Consider the following 22771-nt stretch of genomic DNA (forward strand, 5'->3'; position numbering starts at 1 on the left):
GTAAAGGGGAGTCTTTTGAGATACTGTTCTTTCTTCTCCTTTATTTTTACGATGGAAGAAACAAGCAGGTTTAAATGAGAGGAAAAAAGGCAGGGAATGATCATTGATACAAGGTTCCTGAGAAAACAGGAAAGGCTAGGGTCCAAGTTGTTTCTGCAGGCCATTATGATAACAAATCCTACCAGAAAAAATATATATATACAACAGAGGTATTTGGGGAGGGATTTAAAAAACTAGATACAAGATTAAGGCAAAAATTAAAATTTACACGTAAGTTAACAAATTAAAAGAGTAAGCATTTTCAGTGTTTCAGAGACTAAACAACTGATGAAGACGAGTGATAACAGATGGTGCAGGTTTGACAGGAAACAGCAAACTCTGTAAGGCAATTAGTCTGCAACTGAAAATAAATTAGATTCGAGTGAAATTAGAAATAGTAAGTTTATCCATGGAAGTAATAAAGGGATGAAAGCTAGCGACTTAAGTCCAGTAGCTAAATGTATAAAATTAAGAAGTTGGGTGAAAAACAGTCCTGTGGTTACCAAAGGGGAAAGGGGGAGGGATAAATTTGGGATTAACAGGTGACACTGCTATATACAAAAAAAAAAACAACAAGAACTACTGCATAGCACAGGGAACGCTATTCAGTATCTTTTAATAACCTACCAGTTCAGTTCAGTCCCTCAGTCGTGTCCGACTCTTTGCGGCCCCATGAACCACAGCACGCCAGGCCTCCTGGTCCATCACCAACTCCCAGAGTCCACCCAAACCCATGTCCATCAAGTCCGTAATGCCATCCAACTGTCTCATTCTCCATTGTCCCCTTCTCCTCCTGCCGTCAATCTTTCCCAACATGAGGGTCTTTTCAAATGAGTCAGCTCTTCACATCAGGTGGCCAAAGTATTGGAGCCTCAGCTTCAGCATCAGTCCTACCAATGAATATTCAGGACTGATTTCCTTTAGGATGGGCTGGTTGGATCTCCTAGCAGTCCAAGGAACTCTTAAGAGTCTTTTCCAATACCACAGTTCAAAAGCATCAATTTTTCAGCACTCAGCTTTCGTTATAGTCCAACTCTCACATCCATATATGACTACTGGAAAAACCATAACCTTGACTAGACAGACCTTTGTCGGCAAAGTAATGTCTCTGCTTTTTAAAATGCTGTCTAGGTTGGTCATAACTTTTCTTCCAAGGAGCAAGTGTCTTTTAATTTCATGGCTGCAATCACCATCTGCAGTGATTTTGGATCCCCCCAAAATAGAGTCTGCCACTGTTTCCACTCTTTCCCATCTATTTCCCATGAAGTGATGGGACAGGATGACATGATCTTAGTTTTCTGAGTGTTGAGCTTTAAGTCAACCTTTTCACTCTCCTCTTTCAGTTTCATCAAGAGGCTCTTTAGTTCTTCACTTTCTGCTGTAAGCGTGGTGTCATCTGCATATCTGAGGTTATTGATATTTCTCCCAGAAATCTTGATTCCAGCTTGATTCCCCACATGGCATGGCTTAGTTTCATTGAGTTAGACAAGGCTGTGGTCCATGTGATCAGATTGGGTAGTTGTCTGGAATAGTGGTGTCAGTCTGTCTGCCCTCTGACGCCCTCTCTCAGCGCCTACTGTCTTACTTGGGTTTTTCTTACCTTGGACGTGGAATATCTCTTCATGGCTGCTCCAGCAAAGTGCAGCCACTGCTCCTGACCTTGGACGTGGGGTAGTTCATCTCGGCCGCTGTGCCGTGCAGCTGCCGCTCCTGTGCCACGCATTATTATAACCTTTAGTGGAAAATAATTTATAGAAGAATATATATATACACATACACACACACACACACACACCCCCACTCACACATATATCTAACTGAATCACTTTGCTGTACATCTGAAACTAATCCAATTATAAATCAATTACACTTCAATTTTCTAAAAAGTTGGGAACAAAAGTAAAGAATTGTATTTTTTATTTGAATCATAAAATTAAATTCAACATTGAAAATAAAGACAAGAAGTAAAAAATCTAAAGATTAAAGAAATTATAATCTAATGTGAAAATAGTGAAAATGGAAACATCTAAATTTAGGGTAACTAGTTAGGTCCATTTTTATTTTTACTTCTTTTACAGAAAACAACTGATAGAATGTTACCCCTGTCAGAACATTACCACATGAAACAGAGTGGTCTTTGGCACAAGCTTTTTCTTTATATCAGGTCTTGCTTAATCTCCCTCTGTTGTTCTTCTCTTGCTCCCGTCATGATATGAGTTAAGTGTCTGCTGTATGCCAGAGATACTGAAAAAGATGCTAGATATCACGTTCCAGGAGACTCAGAGTGTGATAAATGCTAAAATAAATGGAATCTCAGGGTACCATGGGAACATGAATAAAACACCCAACTCAGCGTTAGGAAATTGGGAAGGCTTTTCAGAGAAGATACTTTAGCACAGTTCTGAGGCTTAGAAGGTGGTCAGCAGAGGAGTAGTGGGATTGGCCTTTAAGGTGGAGGAAACAAGACACGCATTCTCTGGAAGCTAGAGTCTCGCCGGGGCACCTGTGCTGTGTGCCTAAGGATTCCAGCAGCTGCCCCATCCCTAGGCCCACTTGGCTCTTGCAAGTTCTCAGGATGCAGGAGGAAGCATCACCCACACAACAATGTGGATATCACTACTTGGCAGATGGGGTGGTTGCAGTTTTAAGAAATGGGAGTGAAACTAATCAACGTGGAGAACTTTAGGCTGCTCTGAGGTGGGGAAGAGAGTATTTATTTACTTATCTACTCACAGCCTACTTTAAATATTCAAATATTTAATATCTGCCCAAATGATCAGTATATCATTGAAGGGCAGATATTAGAGTAGCCCCTGCTCTCCGCAGTTTGAGAGAATTTGTGCACAATTTGTGCTCCCATGCACACCAGCAACGAAGACCAGTGCAGCCAAAAATAAATAAAATTTGTTTGATTTTCACAAGAAGTTTAAGAGACAGTCTTTGTTCTGTATGTTTATGCTGGTCGCTTGTGCCCCTCCCCTTTCTGCTTGACCAGTTTTCAAGTGTTTTAGCTTCCAACTTCCACTAAACTTAGACCATTATGTTGCTCTTTTCCTTTCCTAAATTTGTAAGCTCTCTGCGTTGGCATTTTTAACTACTTTGTTGATATTTAATTTCTGTGCCAGGCATGCATCTTCAATCCATTTAGTGGTGCTTTAACATTAAAGACCAAGGTGTTTGGTTCTGTTGTATTTCTCTCTGGTATTTAGTATGTTACTGAGCATTTAAGTTAATATTCGTTGAAGTGAGTATTCCCTAATTGTTCCTGTCCAGAATTGTTTGGTTCTTGTTAAGGGATAATTAGTCTCATTACTATTTCTGGGCTCAACAGGAAAGTCCATACAAAAAAAAAATTGAAGTTAAGTTTCTCAATAATGTAAAAATGTTTTCCAAATTTACTGAGATACATTTGACAAATAAAATTGTAAAATACTTTATCATTTTATATCACCTATTATTTCACATTTTCATTATGATTTTTAGTGGAAGTAAATTTAGTGATTCATAGATATTTTATGCCATACTACTGCTTGTCTTTACTTAATAAATTACTTCAAGTATAAATAACTGGGATTAAATTCTGGAGTAGTGCCAGCCAGTCATCAGTCCTCTTGAGAAGTTGTGTTGTAGAGCTGTTGACATTATTTCATTGTTCAAGTTATTTGTTAATTAAAGCCAAGCATAGATAAGCATACCATGGTACTAAGTGATTATAAAAATCCCTTATTTTTTTTTTCTGAACTTCCTTGAACAAGAACGTGAATTTAGGGACTTCCCTGGTGGCTCAGCTGGTAAAGAATCCGCCTGCAATGTGGGAGACCGGGGTTTGATCCGTGGGTTGGGAAGATCTCCAGAGAAGGGAAAGGCTACCCACTCCAGTATTCTGGCCTGGAGAATTCCATGGACTGTATAGTCCATGGGGTCGCAAAGAGTTGGACATGACTGAGCAACTTTTACTTCATCGGTGGTCCAGTGGTTAAGAATCCCCCTGCCAATGCAGAGGACATGGGTTTGATCCCTGGTTCAGGAAGATTCCACGTGTCGAGGGGCGGTTAGAGCCTGCATGCTACAACTACTAGAGCCTGTGCTCTGCAACAAGAGGAACCACTGCAGTGAGAAGCCTGCACACCACAACTGGAGAGTAGCCCCCACTCTGCAATTGGAGAAAGTCCGAGCACACCAGCAACAGAGACCCAGTGCAGCCAAGAGCAGATAAAATCTGTTAAATAAGAACTTGAATTTCTTACTATATTTTTATTGATATAAAGGTTTTCAAAGACCCTTAGTGAATAATGATTTGGATAAATTTGGGGGAACAGGAAACTTCTTTTCCACATACAATCTGTTGTTGGAATTTGTATTGATGATGGAGTTGTTCGTAGAATCTGTTCTTAGTGGGTGAGGATTCCTTAAGAGGATTTTTAGTTTTTCCTTCAGTATGTTTCGTAAATTTTGCTCTTTTGTTGTACCCCTTGGTGTGTCTTTTCAGTCTTAGACTTTGTGACTTACTAGAGAACTGCTGTTCTTCTAAGTGGACAATGATACTGTCAAAATCAGAGAGAAAGAATGAAATCGAAGTGGTAGGTATTAGGAGCTAGGAAAATGGGGTGGAGGTGTGCTACTGGGTTGTGGATAGACTTCACACACATCTGTGTAGAAAATACCCATGTTTCATAGAAGACAAGCATACAGATCTCTAGGTATTCTTGAAAATTTTCCCAAGACAGTGAGGTTATCATAACACATTGACTAAATGCTTATATTTTTAAGCATGATAATTATCTATGAAACAGACATTATTACCGAAAGTAATATCTGTTTCAAAATTTCAGAGTTTGATGATTTTTTTGTGTCTTTCAAAAGTTGACTATTAAAATCATGACATAGGGCTTCCCTGGTGGCTCAGAGTGTAAAAATACTGCCTGCAATGCAGGAGACCTGGGTCGGGAAGATTCCCTGGAAAAGGAAACGCCAACCCACTCCAGTATTCTTGCCTGGAGAATCTTATGGACATATGGACAGAGGAGCCTGGTGGGCTATAGTTCATGGGATCACAAAGAGTCAGACACGACTGAGAAACTTACACAAAATCATGACATAACCTTTTTTTCTCTCTGTTTGACTGAGAAAGGACTTAAGTTTCGGAGTGTAGAAACTGTTTCAGGAAAAGGTGAGTCATAGTTGTCAACAGTGTCAATCACGACAAATTGTGAAATCATCTGTCTCCCACTTTGTAGTAACAAATATGCTCTCGTTGCTGTTCATCACCAGGATAATAAAAGAATTTAGGGAAAGCTATTATTTAAGAGGGAATGATAGATGTAGCATTTCTCTGAAGTTAGTGACATCTCTACATTTTACGTTTTCTCTAAGTAGTGTGAACATTTCATTTCTTTTGCTAAGCAGTGTGCTTCCAGGGCATAGACAGCAACCATTTCCCCCCTGGTGTTGTCTTATTGTACACCTCATTTGTTTAATGTTTAATTTTTCATTGTTTATTTCCTTCTAGTGTTACCCATTTGTGCTGCGCTCCTTTCCTTCCCTCCCTCTCAGCCCTCAGAGTACTGGCAGTGCCAATTCCAGGAAGGCTAGGGCACACCATTCTCTGGCACTGCATGTCTTCAGAATAAATGTTTGTGACTTTCTTCCTCCTTCTGAACTGCCCTTCCCTTTTCATTTTAACCTGCTATAAAAGTAAGGATGAGAATGGAAAGAGCAGCCAGGGACAGCTTTTTAAGATAGGCAGAGTGCCAGAGATATAATTCCCGTGTTTGCAGAATCAAAAATTGATCAACTTCCCCTGACAAATTTAAATGTACTTGAAAAAACTTCCCTCCAAATCTAGGACAATGACCATGTAATTTATGTCCCAGTGGATAGTTTCGGTGTCTTTGTGTATTTTGTTAGACAAGTAGCTATAATAAGTTAATATATGTATCCTAATGTGAAACTATAGAGACATATTTGCCCATAAATATAAATTAGATGAGGCTTTCCTGGTGACACAGCAGTAGAGAATCCACCTACAATGTGGAAGCCACAGAAGACGTGGGTTTGATCCCTGGGTGGAAAAGATTCCCTGGAGAAGGGCACGGCAGCCCACTCCAATATTCTTCCTTGGATAATCCCATGGACCAAGGAGCCTGGCAGGCTACAGTCGTTAGGGTCACACAGAGTTGGACACAACTGAAGTAGCTTAACACAACACATAAATTACAGGAATATTTATTCTAGTTTCATGTTATTTTCCGTGATAGTTCAGTTGGTAAAGAATCCTCCTGCAGTGCAGGAGACCCTGGTTCCATTCCTGGGTTGGGAAGATCTGCTGGAAGCTACCCACTCCAATATTCTTGGACTTCCCTTGTGGCTCAGCTGGTAAAGAATTCGCCTGCAGTCTGGGAGACCTGAGTTCGATCCCTGGGTTGGGAAGATCCCCTGGAGAAGGGTAAGGCTACCTACTCCAGTATTCTGGCCTGGAGAATTCCATGGACTGTACAGTCCATGGGGTCACAAAGAGTCAGACACAACTGAGCGACTTTCACTTCACATGTTACTTTAACTAATTTAAACTTTCATATGCAGACCTGAACTTTTCTAATTTTCTTTGACACTTACTGAGAAATTTGTTCAAGGATACTTGAATTTTAACAAGACTGTTAGTAACAGAACCGAAAGTTTGGCTTTCTCATTTACGCCAAGCAAAATCAGTCTCCTTGTGGTGATGATGGAGATGGGGATCAGGAGATAAGTAATGCAAAGAAATAGAGGAAGGCAACAGAATGGGAAAGACTGGAGATGTCGTCAAGAAAATTAGAGATACCAAAGGAACATTTCATGCAAAGATGGGCACAATAAAGGACAGAAATAGTATGGACCTAGCAGAAGCAGAAGATATTAAGAGGTGGCAAGAATACCCAGAAGATCTATACAAAAAAAAAGATCTTCATGACCCAGATAACCACAATGGTGTGATCACTCACCTAAAGCCAGATGAAGTCAAGTGGGCCTTGGAAGCATCATTACCAACAAAGCTAGTGGAGGTGATGGAATTCCAGTTGAGCTATTTCAAATCCTAAAAGATGATGCTGTGAGAGTGTTGCACTCAATATACCAGCAAATTTGGAAAACCCAGCAGTGGCCACAGGATTGGAAAAGGTCTGATTTCATTTCAATCCCAAAGAAAGGCAATGCCAAAGAATGCTCAAACTACCACACAATTGCACTCATCTCACATGCTAGTAAAGTAATGCTCAAAATTCTCCAAGCCAGGCTTCAACAGTATGTGAACCGTGAACTTCCAGATGTTCAAGCTGGATTTAGAAAAGGCAGAGGAACCAGAGATCAAGTTGCCAACATCTGCTGGATCATCGAAAAAGCAAGAGAGTTCCCAGAAAAACATTTATTTCTCCTTTATTGACTGTTCCAAAGTCTTTGACTGTGTGGATCACAACAAACTGGAAAATTCTGAAAGAGATGGGAATACCAGACCACCTGACCTGCCTCTTGAGAAATTTGTATGCAGGTCAGGAAGCAACAGTTAGAACCAAACACGGAACAGCAGACTGGTTCCAAATTGGGAAAGGAGTAGGTCAAGGCTGTATATTGTCACCCTGCTTATTTAACTTATATGCAGTGTACATCATGTGAAATGCTGGGCTGGATGAAGCACAAGCTGGAATCAAGATTGCTGGGAGAAATATCAATAACCTCAGATATGCAGATGACACCACCCTTCTGGCGGATAGTAAAGAGGAACTACAGAGCCTCTTGATCAAAGTGAAAGAGGAGAGTGAAAAAGTTGGCTTAAAATTCAACATTCAGAAAACTAAGATCATGGCATCTGACCCCATCATTTCATGGCAAACAGATGGGGAAACCGTGGAAACAATGACAGACTTTATTTTTTTGGGTTCCAAAATCACTGCAGATGGTGACTGCAGCCATGAAGTTAAAAGACGCTTGCTCCTTGGAAGAAAAGTTGTGACCAACCTAGACAGCGTATTAAAAAGCAGAGATATTACTTGGCTGACAAAGGTTCATCTAGTCAAAGCTATGATTTTTCCATTAGTCATGTATGAATGTGAGAGTTGGAGTATAAAGAAAGCTGAGCACAGAAGAATTGATGCTTTTGAACTGTGGTGTTGGAGAAGACTCTTGAGTCCCTTGGACTGCAAGTAGATCAAACCAGTCAATCCAAAAGGAAATCAGTCCTGAATATTCATGGGAAGGACTGATGCTGAAGCTGAAACTCTTGATAGTTTGGCCATCTGATGCAAAGAACTGACTTAATGGACAAGACCCTGATGCTGGGAAAGATTGAAGGCAGGAGGAGAAGGGGACGATAGAGGATGAGATGGTTGGATGGCATCACCAACTTGATGGATGTGAGTTTGAGCAAGCTCCTGGAGTTGGTGAGGGTCAGGGAAGCCTGGCGTGCTGCAGTTCATGGCATGGCAAAGAGTCAGACAGGACTGAGCAACTGAACTGAACTGCGGTGAATGAGCAGAAGTCAGGGTAGATCCATCCCTTGGATTGCTGGGGGTTCTGTTTGTCATATCTTCCTCCTCTCTTCACCAACCTACATTAGATATGGTCAGTCTTTAATATTTTGTCAATCTGTGAAGTTAAACAGTCTTTCCCTTCTAATTTCCTTTACAGGTAACGTTTTAATGGAGCATCTCTCTCCCTGAACAGATATGGACTCGGATTCATTGCGTTGTCCTTTGTGGATGTATTTATAGCTCTGCTGGGAGCAAGCTGCTTGAAGTGCTGTGGTATCCAGAGAATAGTTAAGCACTTTGACGAAGACTTGATTGATTTTGTTTCCTTGAGGAAAAAGTTAATATCTCTGGTTGTTTTTTTTCCCTCTTCTCATCTGTCTAGTTGCTGATCATCTGGGCTGTGATCCTCAAACACGGTTCTTTGTCCCTCCTAACATCAAACAGTGGATTGCCTTGCTGCAGAGGGGAAATTGCACCTTTAAAGAGAAAATATCACGGGCTGCTTTCCACAATGCAGTTGCTGTAGTCATCTACAATAATAAATCCAAAGAGGAGCCAGTCACCATGACTCATCCAGGTAAACAAAAAAAGGAAGTTGTAGATTTTGTTTTCCCTCTGGCAAATTATTGCTTTATAGGAAGGCATTCTACCTCTTGCTGAAACCATATCATTTCCAACATAATTCTAGGATTATATTTTTCTTTGGTATTGCCATTTGTTTGTTGAGATACATTTTTTTTCTTTTAGTTGAACTTTTTCTTACATAACGACAGTAAAACACTGTGAGACTTGCACTCATTAAGGAACTGACTGTGACTGAATCCTTAGTCATTTCACATTTCACTTGGTAACTTTGAAAAATAGTACCTTAGATTTAGAATCATTCATCCAGATTATGTCATGCCTTTTATCTTATCAAAATGAATGTTGAAACTAACTTAGTAATTACTTTAATTATAGTAGTAACCATATTTCTTCATTTCTGTGGAAACAGGATATTTCTAATGTGCTTGTTTTAATAACAATGGTGCAATTTATTGAGCACTGCTATATATATGGCAGGCACGATATAGCAGTGAATTTTTTGGTTTTTATTAGACTTTACTTTTTAAAGCAATTTTAGGTTCCCAGCAGAATCTGGACATTTTTCAGACTGGCTTTTTTCACTTAGTTATATGCATTTAGGTTTCCTCCATGTCTTTTCATGACTTGATAGCTCATTATTTTTGAGTGCTGAATATTCTGGTTTCTGGGTGTTCCACAGTTTATTTATCAAGTCACTTACTGAAGGACGTCTTGGTTGCTTCCAGGTTTGAGCAGTTATGAGTGAAGCCACCATAAACATATGTGCAGGTTTTTGTGTGGACATAAGTTTTCAGTTCCCTTGGATAAATACTAAGGAGCCTGATTGCTGAGTTGTACAGTAAGAGGATAGTTATGTAAGAAACCATCAAACTATTTTCAAGAGTGGCTGTACCACTTTATATATTTCCAGCAGCAGAAAATGAAAATTTCCTGTTACTCCACATCCTCACCAGCATTTCGTGCTGTCATTTTTTTTTTTCCTTCTTTTTGGTCATTGTAATAGGTTGTTTTAATTTGTGTTTCTCTGGTGACATGATGTAGAGGAGTCTCTTTTTTACATATTTTCTTAGACAGTCATGGCCTCATGGCCTCATCATGGCCATGTATGTTATAGGTACTCTCCCACTTACAGACCAAGAGATTGAAGCAAGCAAGGGCCAGCAGAAGAGAGGCTTAGACACAGGTGTTTTGGTGTTTACCTTTCAGTTTACCAATCTATTACAACTAGTTGAAACCTAGATAAACTTTAATTCTGCACTTATAAAAAATGTTAAAGATTAATGACTTATTTAAAGAATTAACTCTTTAATCATAATTAATATTTGCATTATCAATTTTAGACAGTTGTCTTGGAAAGACCTCACCTAATTTAAGATCATTGATACTTTTGTGTACATCTTAATAGAATAACGCAGATTAATTTAAATTTTATTGCTCTAACTTGTTTTATTCCCTTCAAATTAAGCATTTTAGAATTAAAATATATATATTTTTTCTTTCTCCAAAAGTAATTTGTGTTTATTGTAGGAAAACTGAAACTTTTTAAGGAAGGTATAAATAAAATAGAATGTGTGATTTTCACTGTCAGAGATCACTAACACAGCATTGTAAATCAGTTATCCTCAAAAAAAAAATGACAGTGGTTTTTCTGCCTAGGTCTTAGAGCAGATGCCAGTTTGCTCTCATCAGCTGTATTAGAGGGAAGAAAAAACTTCGAAATTTTGGACCTAATCATTCCTTGCTGTTTTCTTCTTACTGAAAACACAAAGAAAAATGGATAGCGAGAAATTCAACTGAGCAGAATGTATTTTTCTTTTTATGTGATGTTATTTTACATATACAAAACCACTAGAGAGGTAGTGAGAATGAGAATCTTTTAAGTATGTAAAGATCTGGGGATTATAAGAGAGGGAATCAAGTTTGTCTTTTTTTTCTCCCTCAATGATTTTTTGTTTAAAAAGGGAGAGAATTCTTTCTAAATTAACATGGATTTTCCATCTGTGTTCCTTGAAATGTTAAGAGTATCCAAAAATGTTCCATAGATGACCCATGGAGGAAAAAAGGTAAATGATGAAATAAGTTTTAGAAAATGCTTGAAAAATATTTCAATTTTAGAAGCTCCTAATAAACATACTGAAGTCTCTGAGAAGTCTTAAAGACTTGTTTTAATTGATTAACCTGCAGTTTCCCAAATTTATTAACCATGTAACTCTTTTATTACATTTTAGCTGATAACACAAATAAGGAAAATTAGATAGAGTTTGAGGATATATTCTTAGCATATAGAACTTTTGTAAGGCAAATGTAATATAAAAGCAATAAGAAATGGCTTTATAGTGCAAAACTATGGCTTTATAATACACAGAAAATTAGAAAGAACGTGAGACAATGCTTCAGAGAGAAATTTAGTACCGTCTAATACCATTAAAGAACTCAAACATTGTGATCCAGTAATGTCACATCTAGACAGATGCTCTGGGATACTCCTCAGATTTTGATGTATATGTGTATCCTCTGGGAATCTTGTTAAAATGGAGATTTTGATTGAGTAGGTCTGGAGTGTAGCCTGAGACTCTGTTTTTAAGAAGTTTATATGTGACACTAATGCCACTGGTCCACAGGTCTGGCTTTGAGAAATAGGTAAAGATAAGAAAGCTAGGTTTCCTTCTCAGATTTTTCACTGACTTCCTCCCCGTGATGTAGGCCACGTTGCCTCCTCTGTAGGAAGACCTCTTTGGTCTCTCAGTCTCTTTCTCTGGAAGGCCATGAGTCCTTGCTGTGGAGGACAGCAGCATAGACAATCTCTGTGCTCTGAGAACCATTGTTCTCCTGGCTCATTAGTGTGCACTGCTTCTCTCTCCTTCACAGAGCCCTTTCTTCCTGTTTCTGTGTAAGGTTCAAGGACCCTTCTGTCAGAGTAACTAGATACCCCTTGTATCTGTACCTGCAAAGATACCTGGAATATACCTGTAGTTCCGCATCTCAAGGGGGAGATCCGTGTTTTAGCCCTCCCCTGCTCACATGTCAATTCTGTTATCCACCCTTCATTTGAGAAACAGCACTTTGTGCTGTGCATTGTAATATGAACTAATATGAACTGGTGAGAGTTGATAAAAAGAGCCCTGGGCCACACCCTCGGTGAGTTTACTGTCTGAGGCCCCTTCAGTCTTCATAGCGTCTTTTTTGTAGCTCTGGACGGCACTGTCCTTTTGTTTTCTGTTGTCATCATGTGTATACTTGACTGGCGGTAGAGAGAAGACTGTGGGTTTCTTTAAGTTAAAGTTTGTGTCTTTTTATTTTCTGCAATGGTTAGCAAAATATCTTGAACAAAATAAGTATGTGCTGCATTGAAATGATTTCATGAAGATATTTAGCTTTGTTAAGCTTTCATTTCATTTAAGGATATATTTTATAACTAATTTTAAAATTTCACATTGTTAAGTATTTCATTTTCTTGCCATGTTGACAATGTTTCAAGAGCTTATTCCTGTTTGTTCTAATGAATGCCCTTCATCTGGTGGCTGAAGGACATCTTTTCTGGCACAGTGTCCATGACATCATTGACAGGAAAGACCGCTCAATTTGTGGTTTTATTTGTTACCTCTACTTGGCAGAATAAGTTCTTTGTAATGTAGTTAACAAATATGTGGTAGTATAAAGGGGAAGTTATGGGCACTTGCATAGTTTAAAATAATGCACATTTGTATAAAAGTTAAGGATTTATTTTCCTGGCTTTTAAAAATTAATATAGACTTTATTGCTTAACAGTCATAAATTGTGTCAAATTGTTGTCAAGTCAGAGAGCTCTTTGATAGTTTTATTTGTATGTCTGTAAGAATCTGTGAGCATTTTTTCATTTTAATAGGAAGATGAGGTAATTTAGGTAAACGTTTAACCGAATAATTTACTTTTCTATCTTTATGTCAATTAGCAGTATCGAATGCTTCTTTAGTGTTCCTTTAACTGGTTGAATAGAATCAATCAAATAGCTCTTTACCTTTTCTGCATCATATTCTCTTTTTTAAAAAAGATATATAGCTCTATATTATCTAGCAATGAACAGAAAAAATTACTCTGTAAAATATAGAATATTCTCTTTGTGAATAGGAAAAAAATCACACCTTGTGAAAACAAGTAAAGATAAATCACAAATACATTGTAAAATATCTTTAAATACCCATAATTTGGGCCACTTAATGTAAATCTATTCCTTTATTCTAAAAGCCCATCAAGAAAATAAATAATAGTCATACTGTTGCTTTAACTGTTTAGTTTTTAGGGTCTAATTGAATATGAATTTAATTACTTCAGAACAGATTGAGTTTGCATTTTAAATATTCTCTTTGTGAATAGGAAAAAAATCACACCTTGTGAAAACAAGTAAAGATAAATCACAAATACATTGTAAAATATCTTTAAATATCCATAATTTGGGTCACTTAATGTAAATCTATTCCTTTATTCTAAAAGCCCATCAAGAAAATAAATAATAGTCATACTGTTGCTTTAACTGTTTAGTTTTTAGGGTCTAATTGAATATGAATTTAATTACTTCAGAACAGATTGACTTTGCATTTTAAATTTTACTATACTCTTAATTGTGTCTGTGGCCTGAGTTTGCAAATATCTCTTCTGTATCTTCCATATGATCCATACACTTTTTTCAGAAATTCATGATTATCAAGAAAAATTTGAAACTAATATGTAAGCAGTAGCTTTTGAAAAAGAACAACTTTTTAAAAATGACTGCTGATGATTGTTTTAAAACATTCCTGTAAGCTCTGAACTTGTCCTTTATTTCCCTGGAAGTGGAGAGCCCCTCCCTCTGCTAGATACTTAAGACAATTTATCTTCTAGTATTCCTAATTCAGACACTGCAGGCTCAGTATCCTGAGTAAATTGATTGGACTCATCACTTGACTTGTGATTTTATCTTGCTTGTACTTATCCTTTCCTCTCCAGCAGTAGAAGAGGAGGAAGCTGAAATAATGTAAACGATCTGCGTGGGGTTTAGAATACTAGCTTAGAAATCAGTTTCACAGGTTACAGGACAGAAGGCATTTTTTACTTGTTAGCTGTTCATATGACGGTGACCTGGATTTACAGGGACAAGCTCAGAGCTAGTGCCGCAGGCACAGCTGCTAAGGAAAATGGTGCAGCCTTGCTCCATGTGTTAGAGGACTGGTAAAGATTCATTGATACCTTACAATGCTCCTCAGTTCGGATTTTTCAGGAGGTAGGATACTGAAAGTTCTTGGCTCTGTAGAACTATCCTTTGTATTTACAGAGTGTTTAGCCTCCCAGGCACATGCCTACTAAATGCCCAAAGTACCCCTCCATAGTTTTAACTGTAAAATCCTTCCCCAGAGTTTGTAGATGGACTCTCCCTAGGAGGGCTTTTCTGCCCTTGTAAGACTTACTGTCAAACTCTTAAGTCTGTAGAGCCTTTGGAGGAGGAATGAAAAGAAGTCACTTGTTGGTGAGGGTCAGTTCAGTTCAGTTCAGTCGTTCAGTCGTGTCCGACTCTTTGCGACCCCAATGGGAACAAAAAAACTGATGAAGGGAAAAGTGATAGACTTTTATATTATTTACTCATATGTTGCATTTCTGGTGTTCTTTTTTCCTTTGTATAGTCAGAGATATCTAATGTCATTTCCCTTTCAGTCTAGATAATGTTTTAAATCATTTCTTGCAGCACAGATCTGCTGTGACAAATTCTCTCATCATTCATTTACCCTAAAGTGTCTTTTTCTGCTGTCATTTTTTAAGGACATAGATGTAGAATTCTGGGTTTAAGCACTTTAGAAGTGTTGTTTCTTTGTTTTCTAGTCACTGTTTTTTTTTCCAGATAAGTTCCATTTTATGGCATGACTCTTTAAAATAAACCTTTTAGAACAGATTTACATTCACAGAAAAATTGCAAAGATAGTACAGATAATTCCCATAGACACTGTGCCCAGTTTCTCTTATTATTAACATATTACATTAGCATGGTACATTTGTTGCACTTAATGAACCAATATTGGCATGTTATTATTAACAATTATTAATTGTTCATTAATAATTAATGAATCAATATTGGTATATTGCATGCATGTGTGTGTTAAGTCACTTCAGTCCTGTCCCATCCTTGGTGACCCCATGGACTGTAGCCCACCAGGCTCATCTGTCCATGGTATTCTCCAGGTAAGAATACTAGAGTAGGTTGCCCTGCCCTTCTCGAGGGGATCTTCCTGACCCAGGGATCAAACCCATGTCTCTTATGTCTCCTGCAGACAGATTCTTTACCCACTAAGCCACCAGGGAAACTCTTGGTATGTTATTATTAACTAAAGTCCATATTTTATTCAGTTAGGCTTATCCTTGGGCTTCCCTTGTGGCTCAGCTGGTAAAGAATCTGCCTGCAATGTAGGAGACCTGGATTCGATCCCTGGGCTGGGAAGATCCCCTGGAGAAGGGAAAGGCTACCCACTCCAGTATTCTGTCCTGGAGAATCCAATGGACAGAGGAGTCTGGGAGGCTACACTCTAGTCCATGGGGTCGCAAGAGCTGGACATGACTGAGCGACTTTCACTACACTTCCAATTTTATTCCAGTTTCTTTAGTTTTTATCTGATGTCCTTTGGAGTTCCAGGATCCCATCCAGGATATTACATTACTTTTGGTCATTATATCTGCTAGGCTTCTCTTGGCTATGACAGTTTTTTAGGACTCCTGTTCAGGTATTTTGTGTAATGTCCTTCAGTGGGATTTGTTTGCTTTTTCTTCATGATTAGACTGAGGATAAAGGTTTGAGGGAGGAAGGCCGCAGGGGTAAGGTGTCATTCTCATCGCCTGTCATGCTGTACCAGTGTGAGTGATCACTGTTGGTGTTACCTTGACTACCTGGCTGTTGATCAGGCTTCTCCATCATAGCGTTCCTCTTTCCCTCTTCTGTACAGCGCTCTGTAGGAGGCCACTGTGCACAGCCCACACTTCAGGCGCTGGGGGTTAGGCTTCCCCTCCTTAGGGCAGAGTATCACATATTTACTTGGAATTATTCCATATGATGGTTTGTCTCTTTTCTGTTGATCTATTCAGTCATTTATATGTATCAGAATGGACTTACGGATATTTATTTTGTACTTTGTATTACAATACAATATTTCTTGGCTTATTTTTTGTTCACATTCCAACTTTGGCCATTGGGAGCTCTTTCAGTTGACTCTTGTGTCCTTTGACATGCTTCCATTACTATGAGTGTTGGGGGTTTTTTTGTTTTGTGTTTTGAGCATTTTCTTCTTTTCTGGTGCTTTAAGATGCTCCAGGTTCATCTTGTATATATTTCCTTTCCCATTCCTAGAATCAAGGATTTCTCCAAGGAACCCTAGTTTCCATTTATTGGAAAATAATACTAGAAATCAAGCTCTGGGTATTAGATGTACTTGTTACTATTAAGGTTTTATTGTTTCTGGACCTTCTCAGTTGACAGAGAAAGGAAATATATATATGTGTATACTAATATCTGTATATGCACATAACTAAATATTTCTATATATAACCATTTGTATCTGTATTAAACTAAGAATGAGTTCATACTTAGGTTTCCAACTTTAATCCATTATATTACATGGATCCTTGTGCTTTTCTCCCTTTGCTTATCTGTAAACTCCCACTCCAAAAGTGAGAAACCTGACTGACACCAACCACCATCCATTTTCTTCAGTTCACTGAGCTCTCAGACTTAGAAGTTTTTAAACGTAAAAAGCATATTGTAAGGCCTTTGGAGTGCTGGTGCTTGGTATAAAAGCTATCATAAGTTTTCTTCTCAATTTAAATATTCCCTGGTTGGAATGCCTGTGGACTTAACTTTTCTTTCTCCACTCATTAAAATTTTTTTTTTTTATCAAAAACTTGTACCTAATCAAATTTGCAAGCTTTTGCACAGCAAAGGAAACCATAAACAAAATGAAAAGACAGCCTACAGACTGGGAGAAGATATTTGCAAGTGGTACAACTGACAAGGGCTTACTTTCCAAAATATACAAACAGCTCATATAGTTCAATAACAGAAAAGCAAACAACCCAATAAAAAAATGGGCAGAAGACCTAAATAGAAAGTTCTCCAAAGAAAACATAACAGGTGACCTATAAACAAATGAAAAGATGCTGATCATCACTTATTATTAGAGAAATGCAAAGCAAAACTATAATGAGTTCACCTCACATGGGTCAGAATTCAGTTCAGTCCAGTTGCTCAGTTGTGTCTGACTCTTTGCTACCCCATGAATCGCAGCATGCCAGGCCTCCCTGTCCATCACCAACTCCCGGAGTTCACTCAAACTCACGTCCGTTGAGTCGGTGATGCCATCCAGCCATCTCATCCTCTGTCGTCCCCTTCTCCTCCTGCCCCCAATCCCTCCCAGCATTAGAGTCTTTTCCAATGAGTCAAGTCTTTGCATGAGGTGGCCAAAGTACTGGAGTTTCAGCTTTAGCATCATTCCTTCCAAAGAATACCCAGGACTGATCTCCTTTAGGATGGACTGGTTGGATCTCCTTGCAGTCCAAGGGACTCTCAAGAGTCTTCTCCAACACCACAGTTCAAAAGCATCAATTCTTTGGCGCTCAGCTTTCTTCACAGTCCCACTCTCACATCCATACATGACCACTGGAAAAACCATAACCTTGACTAGACGGACTTTTGTTGGCAAAGGAATGTCTCTGCTTTTGAATATGCTATCTAGGTTGGTCATAACTTTCCTTCTAAGGAGTAAGCATCTTTTAATCTCATGGCTGCAATCACCATCTGCAGTGATTTTGGAGCCCCCCAAAATAAAGTCATCCACTGTTTCCACTGTTTCCCCATCTATTTGCCATGAAGTGATGGGACCAGATGCCATGATCTTCGTTTTCTGAATGTTGAGCTTTAAGCCAACTTTTTCACTCTCCTCTTTCACTTTCATCAAGAGGCTTTTTAGTTCCTCTTCACTTTCTGCCATAAGGGTGGTGTCATCTGCATATCTGAGGTTACTGATATTTCTCCTGGCAATCTTGATTCCACCTTTAGAAAGTCCACAATTATCAGACATTGAACCTTCAGATTTCCAATTATTTGTCTTTACAAAATTCTCTTAATAGAAAAAAATTTCGATTTCTTGGAGGATTATAAAAGGCACCTGAAACAGTTCTTTGCTCAAAGAGAAAAAGTTTTGGAAAATGAAATTTTGAAGTTGCCTGAAAAGTGGCAGAAGGTAGTGGAACAAAACAGTGAAAACACTGTTCAATAAAGTTCTCAGTGGAAATGAAAAATGTGTCTTTTATTTTTCCTTAAAAACCAAAGGAACTCTTTGGCCAACCCAATACGGTGGAATATTACTTAGCCATAAAAAAGAATGAAATAATGCCATTTGCAGCAACATTGATGAACCTAGAGATTATCATACTAAGTAAAGTAAGTCAGAAAGAGAAGGACAAACACCATTTGTTATCACTTACGTATGGAGTCTAAAATATGGCACATATGAACATATCTACAAAACAGATCAGAGAGAGAGAACAGACTTGTGGTTGCCAAGGGACAAGGGATGTGTAGGAGGGAAAGATGGGGAGCTTAGGATTAGGAGGTGCAAACTAATACATAGGACGTGTAGGAGGGAAAGATGGGGAGCTTAGGATTAGGAGGTGCAAACTAATAGGATGTGTAGGAGGGAAAGATGGGGAGCTTAGGTTTAGGAGATTCAAACTAATACATAGGACGGATAAACAACAGGATCCGACTGTATAGCATGGGGAACTGTATTCAGTATCCTGTGATAAGTCATAGTGGAAAAGAATGTGAAAAAGAATATATATATATGTCTAATTGAGTCACTTTGCAGTACAGCAGCCATTAACACTGTAAATCAACTATACTTAAATAAGATTTTTTAAAAATGAAACTCATAAGCAAACATAAATATAGGTATCTTAACTTGAAAATGGCACAAAACTAGGTGGGTCTTGGAACATATAACAAAGAAAAGAAAGTATTCATTAGGTCAGCCCACAAATGGTGTAAAAAAAATAGAAACTAGGTTTTGTGGAGAAAGTAACAGTTCAAGTTGAGGACAGCTGGGAACAATAATCAATGTAAGTTCAGCATATGCTAAAATGTAGCATGGTTGCTAAAAAATATATTGAAAGCTTGACCTGTATCCCTGTAAGCATACTATTTAGATGAAGGGAGACATTAGTGTCCTGCTGCTCTTGGTATTGAAGTATTATATTCATTCTTAATTGAAAAAGACATTTTAAAATGTCAAAAAAAGAACAGGATGGAAAAAGTTTTACTGAACACGATTTGGAATTTTAGCATCAAGTTAATAATGATAGTGTTTTAGACCATTAAGTGAAATAATAACTGTGAATTCATACTGATCTAAAAAGTAAAATAAAGTGAAAGTTTGATGAGGAATGGAATGCTTACCTAGTCTCAAAATACCTCCCTACAGAATACTTAACGATTACTAGGGGAAAGAGTCACTGGAAATGCCTGGAGGACATCACTTTTATGAATGATCAAAGTGAACATCACTAGTAATGGGTTATATCCAAACTGTGCCACCTGGGCGTATTCACCAGAAAGAGCACAGCATCACTTCTGTGATGTTCCTACCAGAGGTGCGTGACCTGAGTCTTGCCACAAGGAACCACTGGACGCATCCAGAATGAGGGACATTCTACAGAATAAAGACATCAAGGGCGTGAGCGTCAGGCAAAGCCTGAAACTGTTAAATGTAATGCGTGGTTGTGGCGTGGACCACTGTAAAGGACCTTATTGGGGAATTGAGTGAATTGAATGAACTCTCAGATTAGAGAGCAGTAATGTATCAGTGTTAATTTCCTGATTTGGGTGACTGTACTATTTATTTATAATTGTTTTTTGTTTGTTTGTTTATAAAATACACACTGAATGTTTAGGGATGATGTGGCATCATGCCAGTAGCTTACTCTTGAATGGTTTGGGGGAGAAGAAGTTTTTATATTTCCAACTTGTAAACGTTAGATTCTTTTAAAAATCTTTTTTAAAAATGAATAATTTGGGACTTTGGGAATAATTAGTTTGGAGAAAAGACTGAGGTGGAGTTCCAGGAAAGATGTCTTTGACTTCTTCCAAGGGAAGAGGAGTTTTCATCAATTCTTGCAGGTGTTTCTTATATTTGATGGCATCTTACGGTTTCACAGAATTTTTTTCTTCATGATACATACAGTAATGATGCACTTTACAGTTTATGGTATTTTACACCATCGATAAGTGAAATACAGTTTGTTTGTTCACTGATGCTTCTCCAGAGAAGAGAACCAAGAGCCATGAATGGGCATTCAGGAATCAAGAATTTGGTTATTAAAAGGACCTTTCTGTACTAAAAACTGGGCTTCCCTGGTGGCTCAGTGGTAAAGAATGCACCTGCCAGTGCAGGAGGCACAGGTCCCACCCCTGGTCCGGGAGGATTCCAGTTGTGTGGGGCAACGGAGCCTGTATGCACCACAAGTGTTGAGCTTGTGCTCTAGAGCCCGAGAACCACACCTGCTGAAGCTGCGCACGCTAGAGCCCATGCTCTGCAACAAGAGCAGCCTCTGCAGTGAGAATCTGCACCGCAACTGGAGGGTGACCCCTGCTCTCCCTCACTAGAGAAAAGCCCATGCGGCAATGAAGACCCAGCCCAGCCAAAAGTAAATAGAATTTTTTTTAAAGTAATTTATATGGGGTTCCTGTATTATGTTGAAGATGATCTCTAAGAACTCTTCTAACTAAAAGATTGGATGATTTTCTTGGTGTCTGGTGCTGTCCTCCTAATTACCCTCCTACTTCTCTGCCTCTCTATATCAAGGGCAAAAGTGGCTTTTTTTTCCATCTGGTCTTTGCTCCTATTTTTTCTTTATTATGATGTAGAAAATGCGAACAGAAATTACCTGATGAGTACGTATAGGCAGGGGATAGCATGAGAAGAAAAGAAATGACATTGGAGTACTGGGCATCGAGCCCTGGCCCTACTTGTTTGCGGAACTTCCTGCTCAAGGAATAAAAGAACAAGGGTTCTGTAGACCCTTGTTCTTTTTGAGGACAAATTATAGCCGAGAATCATCAGGAATTATCCAGCAACTCTGAAATCGCTTGGTGGCTCACACATGGAGCTCTCCTGTATGTCAGCTTTTGGGCAGGTGGTTTAGGTTCAGACTTCAGCACAATTTCAGGTTCATCAGTGTTGTGAACCTTGTGGGCATCAGCCGGATATCGCTGGTAATGGCATTTTCTTGAAGCAGTACAGCTGCTTTCACACCAGCACACTTCCACGGTAACAGCTTTACCTTTCATTCTCTTGTTCCACACCGTGCGTCCCTCTTGTATCAGTCATTCATCTCCCTGCCTGTCGCTTCTCAGAGGCCCTGACCCCTGACTTACTCACCCATACATATGTAGCCCTGCCATCATCCTGGCCAACTTCAATATCCATGTGGGGAGTGAACGACCAAACCTAAAATTCTTCTCTGAGATCCTTTGACCGTTCCACCTCATTAGGAACCTGGGCCTCATTATCTCCTGGAATTTTTATGTCTTTTGAGTCTCAGTTCCAGCATCCTGTTCTCTGACTGTTGCTTCTTCTCTTTCCCTCCTTCTGTCATTGGGTTTGTTGAAGCTTTCAGTTCTGTGGGCCCTCTGTTCTCTCAGCTTTATCCTCCTCCACACTTCACCCTTGCATACTACTTATATCATGAGCCACTGTTTCAGTCACTTTGGACAAACGATTTCATTTGGTCAATAAGAAGTGTCTACCATCACATGAGCCTACGCATTGGAAAAGACCCGGCTGCTGGGAAAGATTGACGGCAAAAGGAAATGGGGCAGCAGATAATGAGATGGTTAAATAACATCACTGACTCAGTGGACATGATTTGAGCAAACTTTGGGAGATAGTGAAGGACAGGGAAGCCTGGCATGCTGCAGTCCGTGAGGGTGCAAAGAGCTGGACATGACTTAGTGACTGAACAACAACCATTACACAATGCTCAGTTACATTTAGGTCCACTTGTCTCCTGAAATGCCCTGAATGTCATGGAGTTTGAACTTTATTTAGTTGACAGTAGGGATACATGATACCCCACTCCAGTACTCTTGCCTGGAAAATCCCATGGACGGAGGATCCTGGTAGGCTGCAGTCCATGGGGTCGCTAAGAGTCTGACAAGACTGAGCGACTTCACTTTCACTTTTCACTTTCACGCATTGGAGAAGGAAATGGCAACCCACTCTAGTGTTCTTGTCTGAAGAATCCCAGGGACGGGGGAGCCTGGTGGGCTGCCATCTACGGGGTCGCACAGAGTCAGACATGACTAAAGCAACTTAGCAGCAGCAGCAGGGATACATGAAAGGTTTTGAATAGAGGAATGAAATACAAGTATATGTTTTAGAAAAAAACAGTGACAAATCTCAGCAGGAAATCTATAATATAATCTGTCACCCACAGGGGTATTCATTTTGTGAAAGAATGTAGCATATTTTTTCTCCTTTGAATTCTTTTTTTTTTTTTTTCATTTCCCGTCTTACACTTTGATCCCATAAGCCTTTGTTAGAGACCACTCTCTGTGCAGCTCCAAATCCGAGGGCTCCCAAGTCCCTGAAGAGTGCTCT

General features: G+C 39.0%; 1 protein-coding gene and 1 long non-coding RNA gene across 3 annotated transcripts in view; both read left to right on the forward strand.

The window, feature by feature from the left end:
- The window catches only part of RNF130 (ring finger protein 130), a 139346-nt gene that overhangs the window by 32999 nt on the left and 83576 nt on the right, over positions 1 to 22771 (forward strand). For both annotated transcript variants that reach the window (XM_061421283.1, XM_061421282.1), the window contains exon 2: positions 8923 to 9117. In XM_061421283.1, coding sequence (XP_061277267.1) covers positions 8923 to 9117 — 195 coding nt within the window. The remainder of the gene's footprint in view (positions 1 to 8922; positions 9118 to 22771) is intronic.
- LOC133250282 (uncharacterized) lies at positions 9124 to 22717 on the forward strand. Its single transcript, XR_009737290.1, has 2 exons — positions 9124 to 18727; positions 18786 to 22717. It is a non-coding gene; the product is annotated as an uncharacterized LOC133250282 (long non-coding RNA).

This window comes from Bos javanicus, chromosome 7, assembly GCF_032452875.1.
Source record: "Bos javanicus breed banteng chromosome 7, ARS-OSU_banteng_1.0, whole genome shotgun sequence".
NCBI lineage: Eukaryota > Metazoa > Chordata > Mammalia > Artiodactyla > Bovidae > Bos > Bos javanicus.